Below are 16,287 nucleotides of genomic sequence, written 5' to 3' on the forward strand. Positions count from 1 at the left end.
TCGAACGGGCCCATGCGGTCCGAGACCAGCATGGTCTGGACATCACCCACTGACCACCACTCTACCCATCTGCCCAATAATGTTTTTACTCACTTTTTCCCACGCTAGCCGCAGCTCATGTGCATCAGCTGTTGATGGCAGATGCCACGGCATAAATAAAGCGCCACTAATAATAATAATAATAATAATAATAATAATAATAATAATAATAATAATAATAATAATAATAATAATAATAATAATAATAATAATAATAATAATAATAATAATAATAATAATAATAATAATAATAATAAATTCTTTCAATAGCACATACCCGCAAAATCTGGGCGCTGTTGCGCGCCTTAGCTCCCACACACATATTCTTCCTTTTTATTTTTTGCTTTGACACTCAGGTATAATTTTTTGCTACCAAGCTACAGACGTAAATCAATCGTAATGCATGAAACTAAATTACTTTAATTGGCCGCAAAGTTTCGCATTCAACTGATTAATAGCTTAACGTGCCTGGGTTCCGCATTTGAGTGAGTTGGATTTTACGGCTGGATATTAAAGCCATAAGAAGAAGCTTTTGGGCAGAAAAACTGGTGCCACCTGTACGTGTAATGGGGTTGGCTCGAGTGACCTCCCCCTCGATGGGCTTCCGTATCCATCGCTCAGGCCTCTCCTCATTACCCGTACTAATCTTTCGCCTTTTACTAAAGATTACCGTGGGGAGGGGCACACCAATGAGTTTTTGAGGCAATTTTTGGAGGCCCCTGCCTGTTTGGGTGGGGCCACATTTTCAAATCAAAAATAAGAATTCTGTCACTGATTAACACACCCGCCGCGGTGGCTCAGTGGTTAAAGCTCTCGGCTACTAGTCCGGAGTTCCCGGGTTCAAACCCGACCACGGCGGCTGCGTTTCGATGGAGGCGTAACGCTAAGGCCCCGGGAGGTCGAAGTTATATCGGAGCCATCCACTATGGCACCTCTTTCTTTTATTCTTTCACTCTCGCTTTTATCTCTTCCCTTATGGCGCGTTTCAGGTTTCCGCCGATATGCGAGACGGATACTGAGCCATTTCCTTTCCTAAAAACCAACTTTCATTTCTAAATTTCACTCACTAACAAAATGGCTTATTGTCGGTCGCCTACCAAATGGTCAAGCTAGGTGGGCGTCTGAGCTTGAGCCGGAGGTGTGCACTGGACCGACTACGGCGCCATACCGTGCAGCCGCCGCGGTGGCTCAGTGGTTAGCGCGCTCGGCTACTGATCCAGAGTTGCCGGGTTCGAACCCGACCGCGGCGGCTGCGTTTGTATGGAGGCGAAACGCTAAGGCGCCCGTGTGCTGTGCGATGTCGGTGCACGTTAAAGGTCCCCAGATGGTCGAAAATGTTTCGGAGCCCTCCACTACGGCACCTCTTTCTTCCTTTCTTCTCTCAGTCCCTCCTTTATCCCGGCCCTTATGGCGCGGTTCAGGTGTCCACCGAGATGTGACAGAGATACTGCGCCATTTCCATTCTCGATCATAATAATAATAATAATAATAATTGGTTTTTGGGGAAAGGAAATGGTGCAGTATCTGTCTCATATATCGTTGGACATCTTAACCGCGCTGTAAGGGAAGTGATAAAGGAGGGAGTGAAAGAAGAAAGGAAGAAAGAGGTGCCGTAGTGGAGGGCTCCGGAATAATTTCGACCACCTGGGGATCTTTAACGTGCGCTGACATCGCACAGCACACGGGCGCCTTCGCGTTTCGTCTCCATTGAAACGCGGCCTCAGCGGTCGGGTTCGAACCCTTTGTGTTTCGCCTACATCGAAACGCTGCCGCCGCGGTCGAGTTTGAACCCGGTTGCCCCGAATCAGTAGCCGAGCGCCCTACCCACTGAGACACCGCAGCGGGTATATGAATTCGGTTTCTTATTTTCTTGGGATCATCACTGGAGTGTCCTGGAGTGGCTCGCTCTTTTCACTGTCTGTCTGTTGCTGCCAGGAAGAAAGAAAAGGAAAGTGCACAGGCCTGCTCACTGGCTCAAGTCGAGCCACAATCGCTTCCACGTGCAGATAGTAGGAGAGTTGAAAGATGGGATAGAAAGACAGGATAGTAAAGACGCGCTAAAGACACCCGGAGGTAGTGCAATACCGGGCCAACCGGTGGCGGGAGAGAAGCATCCTTCAAACTCTCAGCCACATTTCTAAAAATAAGTCCAGTTGGGACCCGTATCAGAAATTCTACGGGGTTCGGACAAGGCAACCCTTTTCACTAGCCGGTTGAGCATCTTTCGGTAGGTAGGTGTAGTGGACAGTCTGGTGATTTGCGCCTGTCTCTGAGATTCTCTGAGCTCTTTAAAGGTATTCTGATCTCCCGGTTCAGGAGTTTGTCGTTTTTTGGTACTTGTGGAAAGTTCTAATGCTATCGTGTAGATACTTCTTATTGGAGCGTCCTCCACTTGGATCTCTGCTTTTCTAAGCCTCAGATAAAGCAGGGCGTAAGTGATTTTGCTTATGACGGAGTTCTCGATTAGTTTGATCTCAGTTGCTCTTCGAGGCCTCAGCGTCGCAGAGCACACGGGCGCTTCTGCGTTTCGCCTCCATCGAAACGCGGCCGCCGCGACCGGGTTCAAACCCGGGCACTCTGGCTCAATAGCCGAGCGCTCTAACCTCCGAGCCAGCGCGGCTGGTGATGAGATCCGCAATGTATTTGTTTGTTTTTATGACTGCAGTCTTACGATATGCGAAAAAACTGCGCTCATAAACAACTTCCGGTTGAAGAAATTGGAGTAGGCATTTCTGCATTAAAATGGTCGTGTTTGCGAGTTCTGCCTTATACAGTGCCCTTCGGGCTTCATTCTACGGCGCTTGGCTACCAGTTAACTATCAGATTTCGCTCTCATTTCCGCGCGCTTTAAAATCTTCACCTTTCTTCTCCTGAGCATGCATAGCCGAGCAGTGCCCCCCCCCCCCAAAAAAAAAAGTGGGGGGGGGGGCTCAACTTGTTAATAGCATTCACACTTTATAGCCACACAGGCTGTGAAGGGTGGTGACGAAGACGTCAGTCATCGAAACGCACATAGTTGTTGTTTGTCTCACATGCGTACAGAAAAAGACGAAGAGAAATAAAACTTGGAGGGGACACTTAAAAGCTCTGCCTTAAGGGTAGGACTCGATAGCGTAGTGGGCTAATTCCCATATATGCAGAAGGTCGTTTTTTAATTTATATTCATAGATCCCTGGGAGTTTTCATACCCCTCCTGGCTCAGTGGTGCAGAGGTTAAGCGATGCAGCACCACCTTGCGATGGCAGGTGTCTCCAGCGGTGGGCCTTGCGCGACCCGGGTTGCGCTTCCCGAGCGACCGATCATTAATTTAACTACCACCTGTCACTGTGGGCAGCTTATGATGACGCCGCAAGGTCACGTGACCAAGGTAGCCCACCTCCCTCCTAGGTTGCTCTCTGGAAATGAACTTCCAGAGCCCTGCTCGTGACATTTAGCTCACAACGCCGACATCGGATTTTCCGGTGAACGGGGCCTTTAACGCCATTGCGTTAAAACGAACAACACTAGCAACGTTAAGTAGTTGAGGCGTTATGAGAGATCATACGTCCAAGCTCTCTGCCTCATAAATTCTAGACTCGGTGTAATTGCAGAGTTTATTTTATTCACCGAGACAAACACGGAAAAACTGCGAGGAAAGCTTTCTTTTTTCGACCCCGCCTTCGAAAATAAGAGAACGAAGACTCCTGTGGCACGCGCGAAGTTATAACACAGCGGAATGGAAAAGAATCGAGTTTGAGAGCAAAGGGTGCGGGGAAGGACCTCAAACGAAACTCCTTTCGGAGCCGATCAATTTGCGCGCAGAGAATCAGCAGGAGTATCGTCGCTTGCTTTGACGTAGCGTCAGCCGAGCCTGCTGATTGACCACTTAAGCGCCCCCGAGGGAACACCGAGGATCTCGCGATTCGTTTGCATAAAGGATTCAAAGCGCGCGCATTATGTGGGGAGAAGGGTGATAGGGAGGAGGAGGGGGAGGAAGGGCAGGCCACTCACAGCCTACAGCTATGTACTCCATACGCACGACCACGCGACGTTGGCTCGAAATCTAGCAGCCATAGAGACAGAGAAGCGACTGGCGACGCGGCCCCTGGGAACCACCGCCGCTTTCAAGCCGCGCATAAGGAGCAGGGATTTGGGCGGGCTTCACTCGCGTGAGCCGTTGCTCCTCATTTTGCATGCGAATGACGTGACGCAGCGCGGATAGACAGATGAAAAGAACGACGAGAGAGGGTGGAAGAAAAGGAGAAACAACACGGCTCGTTTTTTTTTTGTTATTTGGACGCGAGAAAGAGGGTCTGGCTGCGCGAACGTCTGTTTCTCGTTCCTGACGGAACAACCACGCGTCCCTCTTGGGAAAACAAGCGTTTAGGAGGAAGAAGGGGGGGGGGGGGGGGTCGAGCGGAGAAAAGCGGTTTTGCTGTGTAGAATCGCCGAGCGCGTTTGCGAGATGGTTATGCCGGAGCAGAGGTCACAATAATATTTTGACCGTTCCTTCGCGTGCTTCTCATTTTCTGGGGCAAGAAGGAAGGCCGACGACATATACCGGGCGTGCACTGTGCATTATAAACATGCCCTTACCAGCCCTAACGGCGCTTGGCGTGTAATAAGGACGAATTGAGTTAGCCTTCGCGGGTGACTTTTGTGGTGAATGCTGCGAAGACACTCTTAGAGCTTCTCAGGGACACATGGGTCGCGAAAATCTGGGTGAAAATCCTTTGTGTGTGTATGCGTGGGCGTGGAACCTTTTTGAATGCGCACCACTTCAGATTTTTCCCCATATGTAGCATCCTGTTAGGTACGCTATCAGGCTTGCATTTCCAGCTATCAGTGCTGAATTACTCCGAGTTATCTAGCTAATTGTCCCTCATGCCTCATCTCCCAACCCTCCTCCCTGTGAGCGGCGATCACGCTGTGATTGATGAGCAAAATGGCACTAACGCTAGCCCCGCCGCGGTGGCTCAGTGGTTAGGGCGCTCGACTACTGATCCGGAGTTCCCGGGTTCGAACCCGACCGCGGCGGCTGCGTTTTTATGGAGGAAAAACGCTAAGGCGCCCGTGTGCTGTGCTATGTCAGCGCACGTTAAAGATCCCCAGGTGGTCGAAATTATTCCGGAGCCCTCCACTACGGCACCTATTCTTCCTCTCTTCTTTCACTCCCTCCTTTATCCCTTCCCTTACGGCGCGGTTCAGGTGTCCAAAGATATATGAGACAGACACTACGCCATTTCCTTTCCCCAAAAACCAATTATTATTATTATTCACTAACGCTATACTCTCCCCCCGAAAAAATAAAAAAAGTATTTGAACAAATAAAAAGCAACCTGAAAGTTGTCGCCGAGAAGTCATTTTGCTTTGCACTTTCAAGAATTTTGGTTTGGTCATGACTAGTCGCCCCATCGTATTTTTCTTCCTGCAGTACAATAATATCGCCAGGCCACGTTACTTTCGATGTTCTGTTTGTCGCCTGGGTTGTTTAGCCTTCATTCACGATTTGTGCTGTTCTCGATGAGGCATAGCGCACGCTCGCTGCAAATGAGAGGCGAACCAAGCATCCGGTGGACAACACAAATGGCCTTAGTCGTTTGAGCATGCTTCTCGTAAGAGGGATGTTCGGGGCTCGATTCCCAGATCCACCGCGTACCAAATAGGGCGAGCGTTCCTTTGCATTATGATCGGCTTCTCCGGGGTGAAAGGCTTGGGAGAGGTGGGTCATTGACTTCATTTCGAGCAGACCAAAACACATTAGCCACGGCGTTCTTTCGTCATCCCCGGCTTGTTTACCATTCCCGACAGACGGGGAGGAAGCGTTGCGTACAAATCTGCGCGTCGAAATGCCTCGTTATAGCCGCGCCTGCCTGCGGATGACGGTGCAAAAAAGAAAAGGCGCGAAAAAAAGCGCGCGGGGCCGGAGAAGGCCGCACGGGGGCGCTTCGTCCCTTGACCAGGTTACGAGCGTTTCGTGGCAGCGTTCCATTAGGTGAGTGCGCCGGCGAAGTGGTTCAATCGGAGCCGCCGCGCACTGTGGAGAAGGAGCGACCGTTTGTTTTACGGCTTTCCGGTTGTTCCTCAACGTGCTCGTCGGCTCCACGCCCCAATCTCGCGGTGACGTGCTCGCGCGCACCGCCATGGATTTTGGTTTTGCCTAGCTCGACTGCGGCTTCATTTTTGCGGGCAGTGTGTAAATGCCAGCGTAGCTCCTTCGCGCCGAAATGAGTGCGTCCGCGTGTTCTATTCACACCGTTGATGCCTGTTCATGTTAGTAAAGAAGGTGTCCTTATCGCGTGTTACTAGGGCACGTTCCAAACCAGAACCGTTTACATTTTTTTGGCGTTTTATCTTTATTAACGTCGTGCTTTCGTAATGAATGAATGAATGAATGAATGAATGAATGAATGAATGAATGAATGAATGAATGAATGAATGAATGAATGAATGAATTTGGAGATTTTATGTTGCGAGATCTGCAAAATTCCGAAAGGCGACAAAAATAAGGTGCCGCCATGTCTGTTTTAAGGGCGCAAACCTGCTTATAAGTTCGATGAAGGTGGCGAGAAAGAGAGGGCGTATGCGCGCTGTCGAAATGTTTACATCGCACCCGTAATGGAGAGCGTTGAGAACGTCTGCGAACATAATTGATTGCGAACGGTCAAGAAACAATCTAATCATGACAGGACAATGTTGCCTTAGTGGCCTTTTCATTTGAGTTCGCTTGAATTACCGCTCGAGGAGGCAGGGGTGTGTTACAGGCTATACGAACTATTTGCACCGACACCTAGAACACTTTTTCGCATCCGAACAATGCTACCGCGAATGGTTCTGTCGGCTCTGCATTCACGCAGTTGCAGATTGTACGCTTCTAAGCAAGCCACTCCAAGTGTACGAAAGCTATTTACGTAAGTGCATCCTTTGTCAAAAGTAAGGAGTGTCTGGCTTGTAAGCCGTAGCACCTGCGGAAGTCGGAAGCTCACCTGTTGTAAGGGTGAGCAGGGGAGCTCCTCTCGTATTCAATAAATGTGAAAGGCTGGCAATGTTTTTGACAAAGTTTCTACCGGCCTACCCGCATGAACGCGCATTAAAGAATGGCGCTGTTTCTTCCGTTCGTTCCTTGGGTGCCAGAGTGAAAAACTGCTGGTGTGCTCGTTTTGTTTTGAACATGGTCGCAAGTTACGGTATCAATCAATCAATTAATCGATCGATCAATCAATCAACTTTCTCACACTGTCTTCTCTCTTTGTCGGGGTGCGCAGAAGCAGGCATCGCTGATCCGGCAGCTGGAGGAAGAACTGCGCATGGCACACATGCGCAATCCCGACGCCGAGCTACGTCAGCACCTGGACGCCCTCTACGCCGAGAAGGAGCACATGGCCAAGGAGATATTCCTACTCAGGGAGACCATCAAGGTACGACGCTCTCTCTCTCTCTCTCTCTCTCTCTCTCTCTCTCTCTCTCTCTCTCTCTCTCTCTCTCTCTCTCTCTCTCTCTCTCTCTCTCTCTCTCTCTCTCTCTCTCCAACGCCCTTGAGCACTTGGAAATGACGACTAAATGAACGAATTTGTTTGAGTGGGATTGGAGGACAACTATAGTTGTCGGTTTGTTCGCGGCACTGATTTGTTAAATGACCGAAGAAGGACAATGTGCGTTCAGAAATGAGGCCTTTAAAGCGGTCCATCAATGACGCTGGCACACCCAAATCAATTAACAGCCATGCAAAGTATCTGCAAAATACCTTCCTGCGTGGAATCAGTCCCTTCAGGCTTCACACGATTCTCTTGGTTCACGTTGGAATTAATTTTAATTTACACTCAAAGCGTTTCGCTTTGCTTGTTCTTTGGTTATAGTTACTCACTTACAGCTCCTTTCGTTCAGGCTTCTAACGAGTCCTTCATAATAACCCGGAAATGTTCAGGCGATAAACATTTCGGAAAACAGAACAAAAAAAAATGTTATGAACTTGCAGAATTTTGTTTTTAGCGACCCTAGTATACCATAAATGTAAAAAAAAAATTCTTGTTGATTTCTTCAAAGAGGTATATTACAACCTAATTGAAACGCGCCAAATAGAACATTCTCGCAACACCGAGAGCGGTAGAACTGCGCATGCATAGTCTCGTATTCGTACTACATATCGGTGGCGATAGTGAAAACTTTTCAATCACCTGCCGATTTTACAGCGAAGTACGGCAGTTGAAATTTAAGGCTGTTTTGTCGTTAGGCTTAGCTTTTACAAATAAGTGGTCTTACATCGAGCCTTCTGCAACTCTTCCAGCTGATGCTTTGCCTTTTTTTATATAAATACATCGTAAAATGCTGTTTTCGCAATACTGCAAGGGTTTGATAAACTTGTACAGTCGTCTGCAGACCTGCCTAGAGCGCTCGAACTCCTTGCCACCTGCGCTGCGCAGCGCATAACGACGTCTAGCGGCAGCGCCTGGTTCGAGATTGCGAATGTCTGACGCTCAGACGATGCTCAAAGATGCGCAATCTCGAACCAGCCGCTGCCGCTAGACGTCGCTCTACGCGCTGCGCAGCGCAGATGGCGAGGAGATCGAGCGCTCTGGACAGGTCTGTGGACGACTGTACCAGCATAAGTGAAAACTATGAACATTTTGGTGCAGCCTTCATTATATATGATACTTCGGTAATTACAGAGTTAATAATTCTTTTTTGTAGGGTTGTGTTTCATATTGAGCGCAACGTCGGCGTCGTACGGGCCAACGCGTGAACCAAGCTGCGGCTTGCTTTGCAGGAACTGGAGCTCCGGATAGAGACCCAAAAGCAGACGCTCGCATCCCGAGACGAGAGCATCAAGAAGCTGATGGAGATGCTTCAAAGCAAGGGCGTCGGTGCGTGCCAGCTCTCCTGCGATACGCAGCGCTACGCCTCCGCGGAGCCGCCGCTTAACGCCTGCTGGTCAATTGATCGACTCCTGGCGACACTACCGCAGGGGGCGCTGGCCCTCGGCCTCCAACCGACGGGCCAGGCCGCACGAAATGCTAACCGCGCCTTTTTTTCCTCGAGCGCCCTTAACGATCTGTCGACTTCTGGCTAATTAGTGACACTTTACGCGCTCTGGGCATGCCGGCCTAATGACGTGGAAGAGGAATATTTTGTCGGAGCCAACGTGGGTAAGGAATGGCTGGCTGGGGGAACATGGGCAGGCGCAGAAATGGAGGAAAGATCAAACCGTTGGAGGTTGGCTAGGCAGCCGTTCCTCCCTTCGAGTGCTAGAAACCTGCCTATAATCACGGATAACGTAATGTAACGTGATTTTGGCACGGCGCCGCGCCTGACTGTGTTCTGGCATTTTGTCTAATGGGTCGACAACATGTTTCGCCGACGGGTTTCGTTTAATCAGAGCGCTAACTACGTGAAAGAAAGTAAGCGAGTAGCTTTTCATTATTATTTCACCTAACCACTTGTTAAGTAAGCACTTAGTAAGACTGTAGTGAGGGCTTTACCTTGCGCACCAGAGTCGACAAAAAGCCTGGCTTTAGGGTGAACAGAAAAAAAAATGTTCAGAAAAGAAATCACTGCAGCTGTAAGGAGCATCAGGGTGATTTTGGTCAGATAGCGGTTCGAACATGTGCATTTTGGAACACTGGGCCCTATTTTTGCTTAAGTCTGCATCTTGAAGACGACGAAGAGAGTTGAAGATTATCCCTGGATAAGCGTGGAGTAATGGGTTCAAGTACGAAGCAACGTCGCTTACCAACGGGTATAATAACATAACATCGAGTTCTCTCAAAGTTCACTGCCCGTTAATACTGCGTACGCAATCAATAGGTGCCAAATATGTTGCCGATTAAGTGTGATGGCATATAGGTGTGCGCGATTCGGGTGCACTCTTATACAGGGTCGACAGCACGTTTTTAGGAACCAGTGTTGACATGTTCCAGTATTCACTATCCAAAGATCAAATGAGCTTTTTAGAACTTTTTTTTTTGGCACGTTCTGCCAACTGAGTGTCCTATTACAGCCATTCGCGAGATCTAACGAAGTCATAATCCAGACGTATACGATCTAGATCATCACCTGCCCGTTTGTAACGCGTATACTCAGCCACCGTGACCTTTGGAGGCTGCTATCCACAGGGTGTGACGGAGTCACGGCTCAGAACATATCAAGGAAGTTTAATTTACATGGAATTCAACTTTGAAAGTCTGCACGGGAGAATTTCGTGGCAAGCTAAAACAAAGTAATTGCTGAGAACATATCGCAGACTGCCAACCCTTTTCTGTCATATATTCCATGCAAGGCTACACTATTTTCGTTTTTAACAAGCTGCAGCAATTGCAGATGATTTATTGCTGACTACCATCAGCCCCTGTCCGATTCAGTGCTGTCTTTCTCGCACTATTACCCGAACTGAAACATGTTGCACTGCCAACCTTCTGTGGATTTCCTGGATACAGGCAAAAGCCCTTTATCTACCGATAACTTTCTTGATGTACGCTGCCAGCATGCTCTAGGGATGATAGTCCATGATGTGTCGTAATCTCATATCAGTACCTATACCGTACCTGTTTGTTGTCAGTGATTAACTGTCCCGCGGATATTGTAATAACATATCAAAATAGTTGCAACGTTAATCCTCCACCAACGTTTATACTTTCACCTAGCAATAGAACCTGGACAGCGTAAGTCTGCCGAAAATACCCGACTGATGAACTGGTATGAGATACAGTTCTTGGCCTTTTATTCTTTCACATTTACTGGTCTAACATGGGACAGATAACTATGTCGCAATAGTGTAGTAATATAAATAACATGTGCTATATGTATTTCTCGACAGTATCCCACGTGTGCTTCCCAAACATGCAACAGCTGTCCCAATGAACGGATGATATAACTGAGATCACCGCGTGTCACATACAATTCCCACTGCATCAAAACGCGATGTTATGTACTAAAGTAGGCAACCGAAAGACTGTATTGTTACCCCAAGAACATTCATGTTAGACATATTAAAACACATCATTTGTGGTGAAGTAGGCTGCCGAAGCGTTTCATTGATATCTCTAGCATATCTTTGTTAAACTTAAGTAAATCGCGCCTAATCAAAACACTTCCTTACCTGGTACGTAGAATAAGTTACCGAGAGGCAGCATGCTGTCACAAGCATATTTATATTTAACGCTTTGCGCGCTTATTCTAAACACGTGCTGCACCCATTTCTACTAGACAGAAAAATGATAGTGGCACTCAAAACATATCAGGAATATTCCGTTCTCATTTTAGCTTTAGCAGCGCTCGCGTGCATGAACAAAAAGGAAACGTACTTCAAACACTCGTGAATAGACACCTTAGTATACTGTGTACCGTGGTACTAGACACCTTTAGCATACCGTGTTACCGTTACTGTGACCGGAGTACCGGAATCCCGCCCACCGGTAGTAAGCATGCGCTGACTGTTCCCGATTCGGAAAGCTTGCGCGCAGATGCCGGGTGCCTGGCGCCAACTGGTGCCCTCTAGGCGATCTGCGCATGCGCAGTGACGGCGCGCGGGCTTTCGGTACTCCGGTCACGGTAACGGTAACACGGTACTCGGTACCGGAGTACCGGTAGCCCGCGCAGTCATTGGGCGTGCACAGGTCGCCTTTATGGTGACAGATGGCGCCATATACCCGGTAGCTGCGCGCAAGCCTGCTTCATCGGGACGAGTCAGCGCATGCGCACTGGCAGTGGGCGTGCGCTCCCGGAACTCCGGTAACACGGTAGGTTATAAAGGTGTCGCGACAATAATGTTCCCCAGTAGACCACTATTTTCTCATTTTCGCTAGTCATTATTTTCAGTAGGGGGTCCGGAAGGAAGCCTGCCTATAGATTTTCCTGCGAAACTTTTGTGTGCACGTACAAAATCATTCAGTGAAGTCAAACTCGATTTGGTCAAACAAACTGCATAAAAGAAAATGGGAGTCATTAACCCGGTAGAGGTAATATCAAACACAGCTTTCCAGAAAGTGCGTTTGCAAACTTCCTTGCTCTGATCGCCATTGTGTTGATCTCAAGACTTGATTTTTGCTAGTGAGAACCTTGTACTCTTGTGCAATACCTGTTCTTCCTTGTGTACGTGGCTGTCATTGGATGTATTGCTGTAGTGACAATAAAGGCATCAGTGCTGAATCCAAAATTTTAATTCGCTCATCAGACGCCACTTTCTTGAATTTTGTTTCAGACAGCAGAAAAACTGAAAATTCCCTGCTTAGACTGCGCCAGCTTAAACAAACCACCTCTACAAACTGTTTCACGACTCTCGAGACAGATGGTGTTGGGACTATGGTGTAAGCATCGGAAGATTCATAAGTCAGCTCTAAAAGCGCGTGCCACCCGCAGTGCATATGGCAGCGTCCTGCGACCTCACTGCGAAGGGATCTGTGGCGAGAAAAAAAAAAAGAATGATTACTGCAATGTTGAACGTGGAACTCCCATTTGTTTTCTGTCATCACTGGGCTGCATTCCAAGCAGCAAGATAGTCTGGCTAAATCTTCTTGCTTGCATGTGAAGTACGAACTGAACAAAGAAAACTGTATGAAGCAATTTATAGCTGTAGTCATGAGCTAGTTTGTACGGCACTCCACAAAGTTCGAAATTTCGTCACAGCCTACTTTGTTGAATGTGGTGCAAAGGTTTTGACGACTAGCCAAGCGCTTTGACCTCTAGGTTTTTGATTGGCGCGTTCCGGTAGAACGCAGTATTTGATGACGTACCGGAAGCCGCGCTCTGTTGCCCCGGATGTGGTGTCCGGATGAGACGAAACCAAGCCGCTCGTTGCGCTGCCTCGCAGGGGGCCAGATGCTGGATGAACAGCGTATGGAGATGGAGCGACTCAAGAGCCGCCTCATTGAATCGGAAGCACGTGCGAGGCACCTGGAGACCATGTTGGACACCAGAGACCGAGACATTGGCAAGGTACACGCGACCCTTGCTCACAACGCGTCCGAAAAAGGGAACTTCCTCTTCTCCGGTACGACTCTTCTCCGGTGGGCGCTTCAGTCCGGTCTATCTTCGCCGATTGACAGAGTTGTGGCGCTTACAAAGCCGTTGATTAACACTGAAGCCCCTAAGCAGCATCGTGCTTTAGCACGGCGCTTTATGTGATTCGCCACGCTGAACCAACGCGTCTGGGCAACAGATGCGTTTGCGGAGATCATGTTTCAAGGCAGAGGTTAGTTGCAAGAAATTATGGAACATGTTTTTGGCGGTGAACCCTACAAGCACGTTTTACCATACTTCTGCCGAATTGCCGCACGAAGTATCTATGCTGCACTGCATTCAACGCGCATGCGCACTATATTAATACGTATCAAGCACGCGATAGGAGAGGTAATAGAGAGCTACAGCATAGCGCGCTCACCATTGGACTACCGTGATCGGCCTCCGCAGGGCACCACTACGTACGCGCTGATTGGTCCACAGCTGATGGGCACGTGGCGCCATCTGGCGCCGTTCTGCGCACGCGCAATGGCGCCTCGGGGAAGCGGATCACGGTAGCGAATCGCGGATCGCGCTGTGCTGTAATTCTCTACTATAATAATGCTCCAAGTCCAGCGCTAAATTCTGTAGTCAGCAAAACGTTTAGCCACGTGTCTCGTGGGTGCGTGAAGCGTTTTAAACTCAGCGTTACGAACGCAATCACATGCGCCGAAATTAAGCGAGCCGGAAATCGGCTGAGGGCACAAGTAGGCGCCCTTCGGCCCTTAAAATCATTGTGTGTGGGTGCTGAGCAAATTCTGTTGAATTCGCCTCACTGTTCTGATTGTCTCGGCATGACGACAAGCACCAGTGCGTGCTACGTCAGTCATACGTCGGTAACGTAAGTATCATTCTTTACTCTGGCGCAAAAGAGTGCGCTCTCACCTCGGCTAATAGTGTGTTAGGCTTAGATGAGTGTTTAACGAGAGGCGTTGGTTCGGCGATCTGGCGGAGCAGTGTACGGTGGAGTGCGGAGGAGCTCTGTGCGACGCTGGTACCGGGCGTACGGCAGGTGACGGCTCCGCCAGCCCGGCCGTGAGAGGTCGTTCCTTCTCAGACGAGCTTCGCGCAACGTACGGCAACCACATTGCCATGATGGAGGCCATCCTGGACACCAAGGTATGCAGCTCACCCCATCCTCCCCCTTTGCCTCGGGTAGTCGCAGCATGTGCTTAATACTCCTGTCGCACGGGCAATGCCGATCCCGGTCGATTCCGATCCTACTCGACGTGCAACGCTGCTGCGTGTTGCGATTCGATCCGGATCGACCAGTTGGCCTGCTAAATGCCAGTTAGCGTTGCTTGCACACGTAGTTGCACAGTTTATGGCAAAAAAAGAAGTGGTTTCGTAATGAAGTAAAAGTGAACAAAAACATTCAAATCGAAAATCTTATGGCTTTGACGAAGCTACAGCAGGTTCCATCACAAAACGCACGCAAAACACTATATAATCGGCCCATGCACATGGGTTCTGCGATTGCTGACTACTGCCTAGGCAGGCGCATGACGCTTGAACAGCTTTGGAAGTCAAGCTCCTCTAGACAAAGTTAACACTTATTTAGAATTTTATAGCTTTATAGAGTATCTCCCTTTACGTTTCATTTTTACTTTCCGTTTTTGTTTCCTGAACACGACGATAGCAGCCCTCAATGAAATCAAAAGATTGACCGCGCTTCAGGTAACGGCTTGGGATCGAGTGTGATCGAGATCGATAGCGATCGAATTGGTCTTGTAGCAACGCCGGATATGCTTCGAGTTCGATCGCGATCGGAAATGCTAGTGCGACAGCGGTAATAAATTCATTGTGCTAAAAATGCTTAGCGTCGAGGTTGATGTAATGCACCAGATTCCGGCATGAAAGGGTGCTTGGGCAAAATTATTGTGCGTTAAGCTTCTAGATCCCCACGTTTGGCCTAAAGTCTTTTTATTCTTTTAGCGAATTGCCAAATGCTTTGCTGATCTTTATATTCAGGCTAAGCCTTCGCATTGCCTTTATTTGCATGGGATTATTTTGTTTGCTATTGGTTGCGAATGTTTTAGCTCTTTTTTGAAGTTATTTACTACAGTAGCACCGTAGGCTGTGTCACTTTCGCTGTTAGTAAGATTATGCGAGCTGTCAAAAACACACAGGCAAGGTAGACATGCCCAGTATAGACATGTAACAAACTCCCGGACCAAATCTTAGCTAGATGCGTTCGTTGAAAGATCGGGCTAAATTATTTTGGCTCACGTATGGCAGACGCGTTCAGTTTATGTTTATGACGAGCAAATGTTTAGACTTTTTGTGCAGAGAACGAACCAAAGAAAGTGTCATTTTCCGAAATTTGTATCTTCTCTTCACATTCTTGATACATGAAATGGTAGCTTAAGTGCAGCGTTGAACTGTGTGGCCGCCATAAATCTGAGAACGTGAATCCAGCACTCAATATACAGCTCTCTGTAAGAATGTATTCTAGCCATTACAACTATTCTGATCCGTTCCAACAAGCTGGATGCCGTAGTGTGGTCACCTGAGTTGTGAACGTACAACGTGACCATATACTCACGGGAACTCCAAAGCGGAATTCATTAATTGATTGCAGCGGTATTTTTTTCGCATAAATTGTGCGTGCCTTCCAATTATGTTCCCTGATTCAAAATAAGTCTTACGGTATTCGGTCAAACCCGTCGACAAATTAAGGACAGGTATGATCTCTGCTCCCTGCAAGACGGCTTGAAACTGGATTACTAGAGCAGCGTCGCAAATCATGCCCGCCGGCTTTCTGCTGCTGCTGCTGTAGCTGTCGCCTTCGAACTCGCACTTGTGTATTTGTTTCCCTTGTTTGTTCTTCTTTTGTTGTTTGCTTTGTCCCTCCTTGTTCTGTTTTTGTTTTGTCGTTCCGTTGCCGCCTGCCTTAGCGCCCACCCGCTCCGCGCATGCGCTGTGCAATGTGCCGGTCAGGATGCTCGGATCAACATCCTGGAAAGCGAAGTCGAGCTGCTCGAAAAAGAACTCGAGCAGACAGCCCGCCTGACGCGAGCCGAACTCAACGCGCACACGCCACAGCTGGTCGCCGGCGGCGATGATGTCGCGGTGAGTACCGTGCTTGGCAGCGAGGAAATTTACCAGGCCCGCTGTGCGGGATCACATAAGATGGCACTGAAGACGAATAAGCGGCTCCGCAATAAATCGCGTTATATTTAAAGAAAAGTTTATTAACGGCAAGATAAGTAAAGAGACCAGATTGATTAAAACGCAGTTTCAGATTAGGTACACGAATTATGCAGAATATCGTACGCA

At 48.4% G+C, this 16,287-nt stretch overlaps 1 protein-coding gene and 1 non-coding gene across 2 annotated transcripts in view; both read left to right on the plus strand.

Annotated features, from left to right (window-relative positions):
* Positions 1-16,287, plus strand: part of LOC144098829 (uncharacterized) — a 109,910-nt gene that overhangs the window by 63,052 nt on the left and 30,571 nt on the right. The window contains exons 2-4 of the mRNA XM_077631724.1: positions 7,284-7,436; positions 8,783-8,879; positions 12,821-12,945. Of these exons, the coding sequence (XP_077487850.1) occupies positions 7,284-7,436; positions 8,783-8,879; positions 12,821-12,945 (375 nt within the window). The remainder of the gene's footprint in view (positions 1-7,283; positions 7,437-8,782; positions 8,880-12,820; positions 12,946-16,287) is intronic.
* Positions 653-776, plus strand: LOC144099624 (U5 spliceosomal RNA). The gene has a single exon (XR_013307448.1). It is a non-coding gene; the product is annotated as a U5 spliceosomal RNA (small nuclear RNA).

This window comes from Amblyomma americanum, chromosome 7 (genome assembly GCF_052857255.1).
Source record: "Amblyomma americanum isolate KBUSLIRL-KWMA chromosome 7, ASM5285725v1, whole genome shotgun sequence".
Lineage (NCBI taxonomy): Eukaryota > Metazoa > Arthropoda > Arachnida > Ixodida > Ixodidae > Amblyomma > Amblyomma americanum.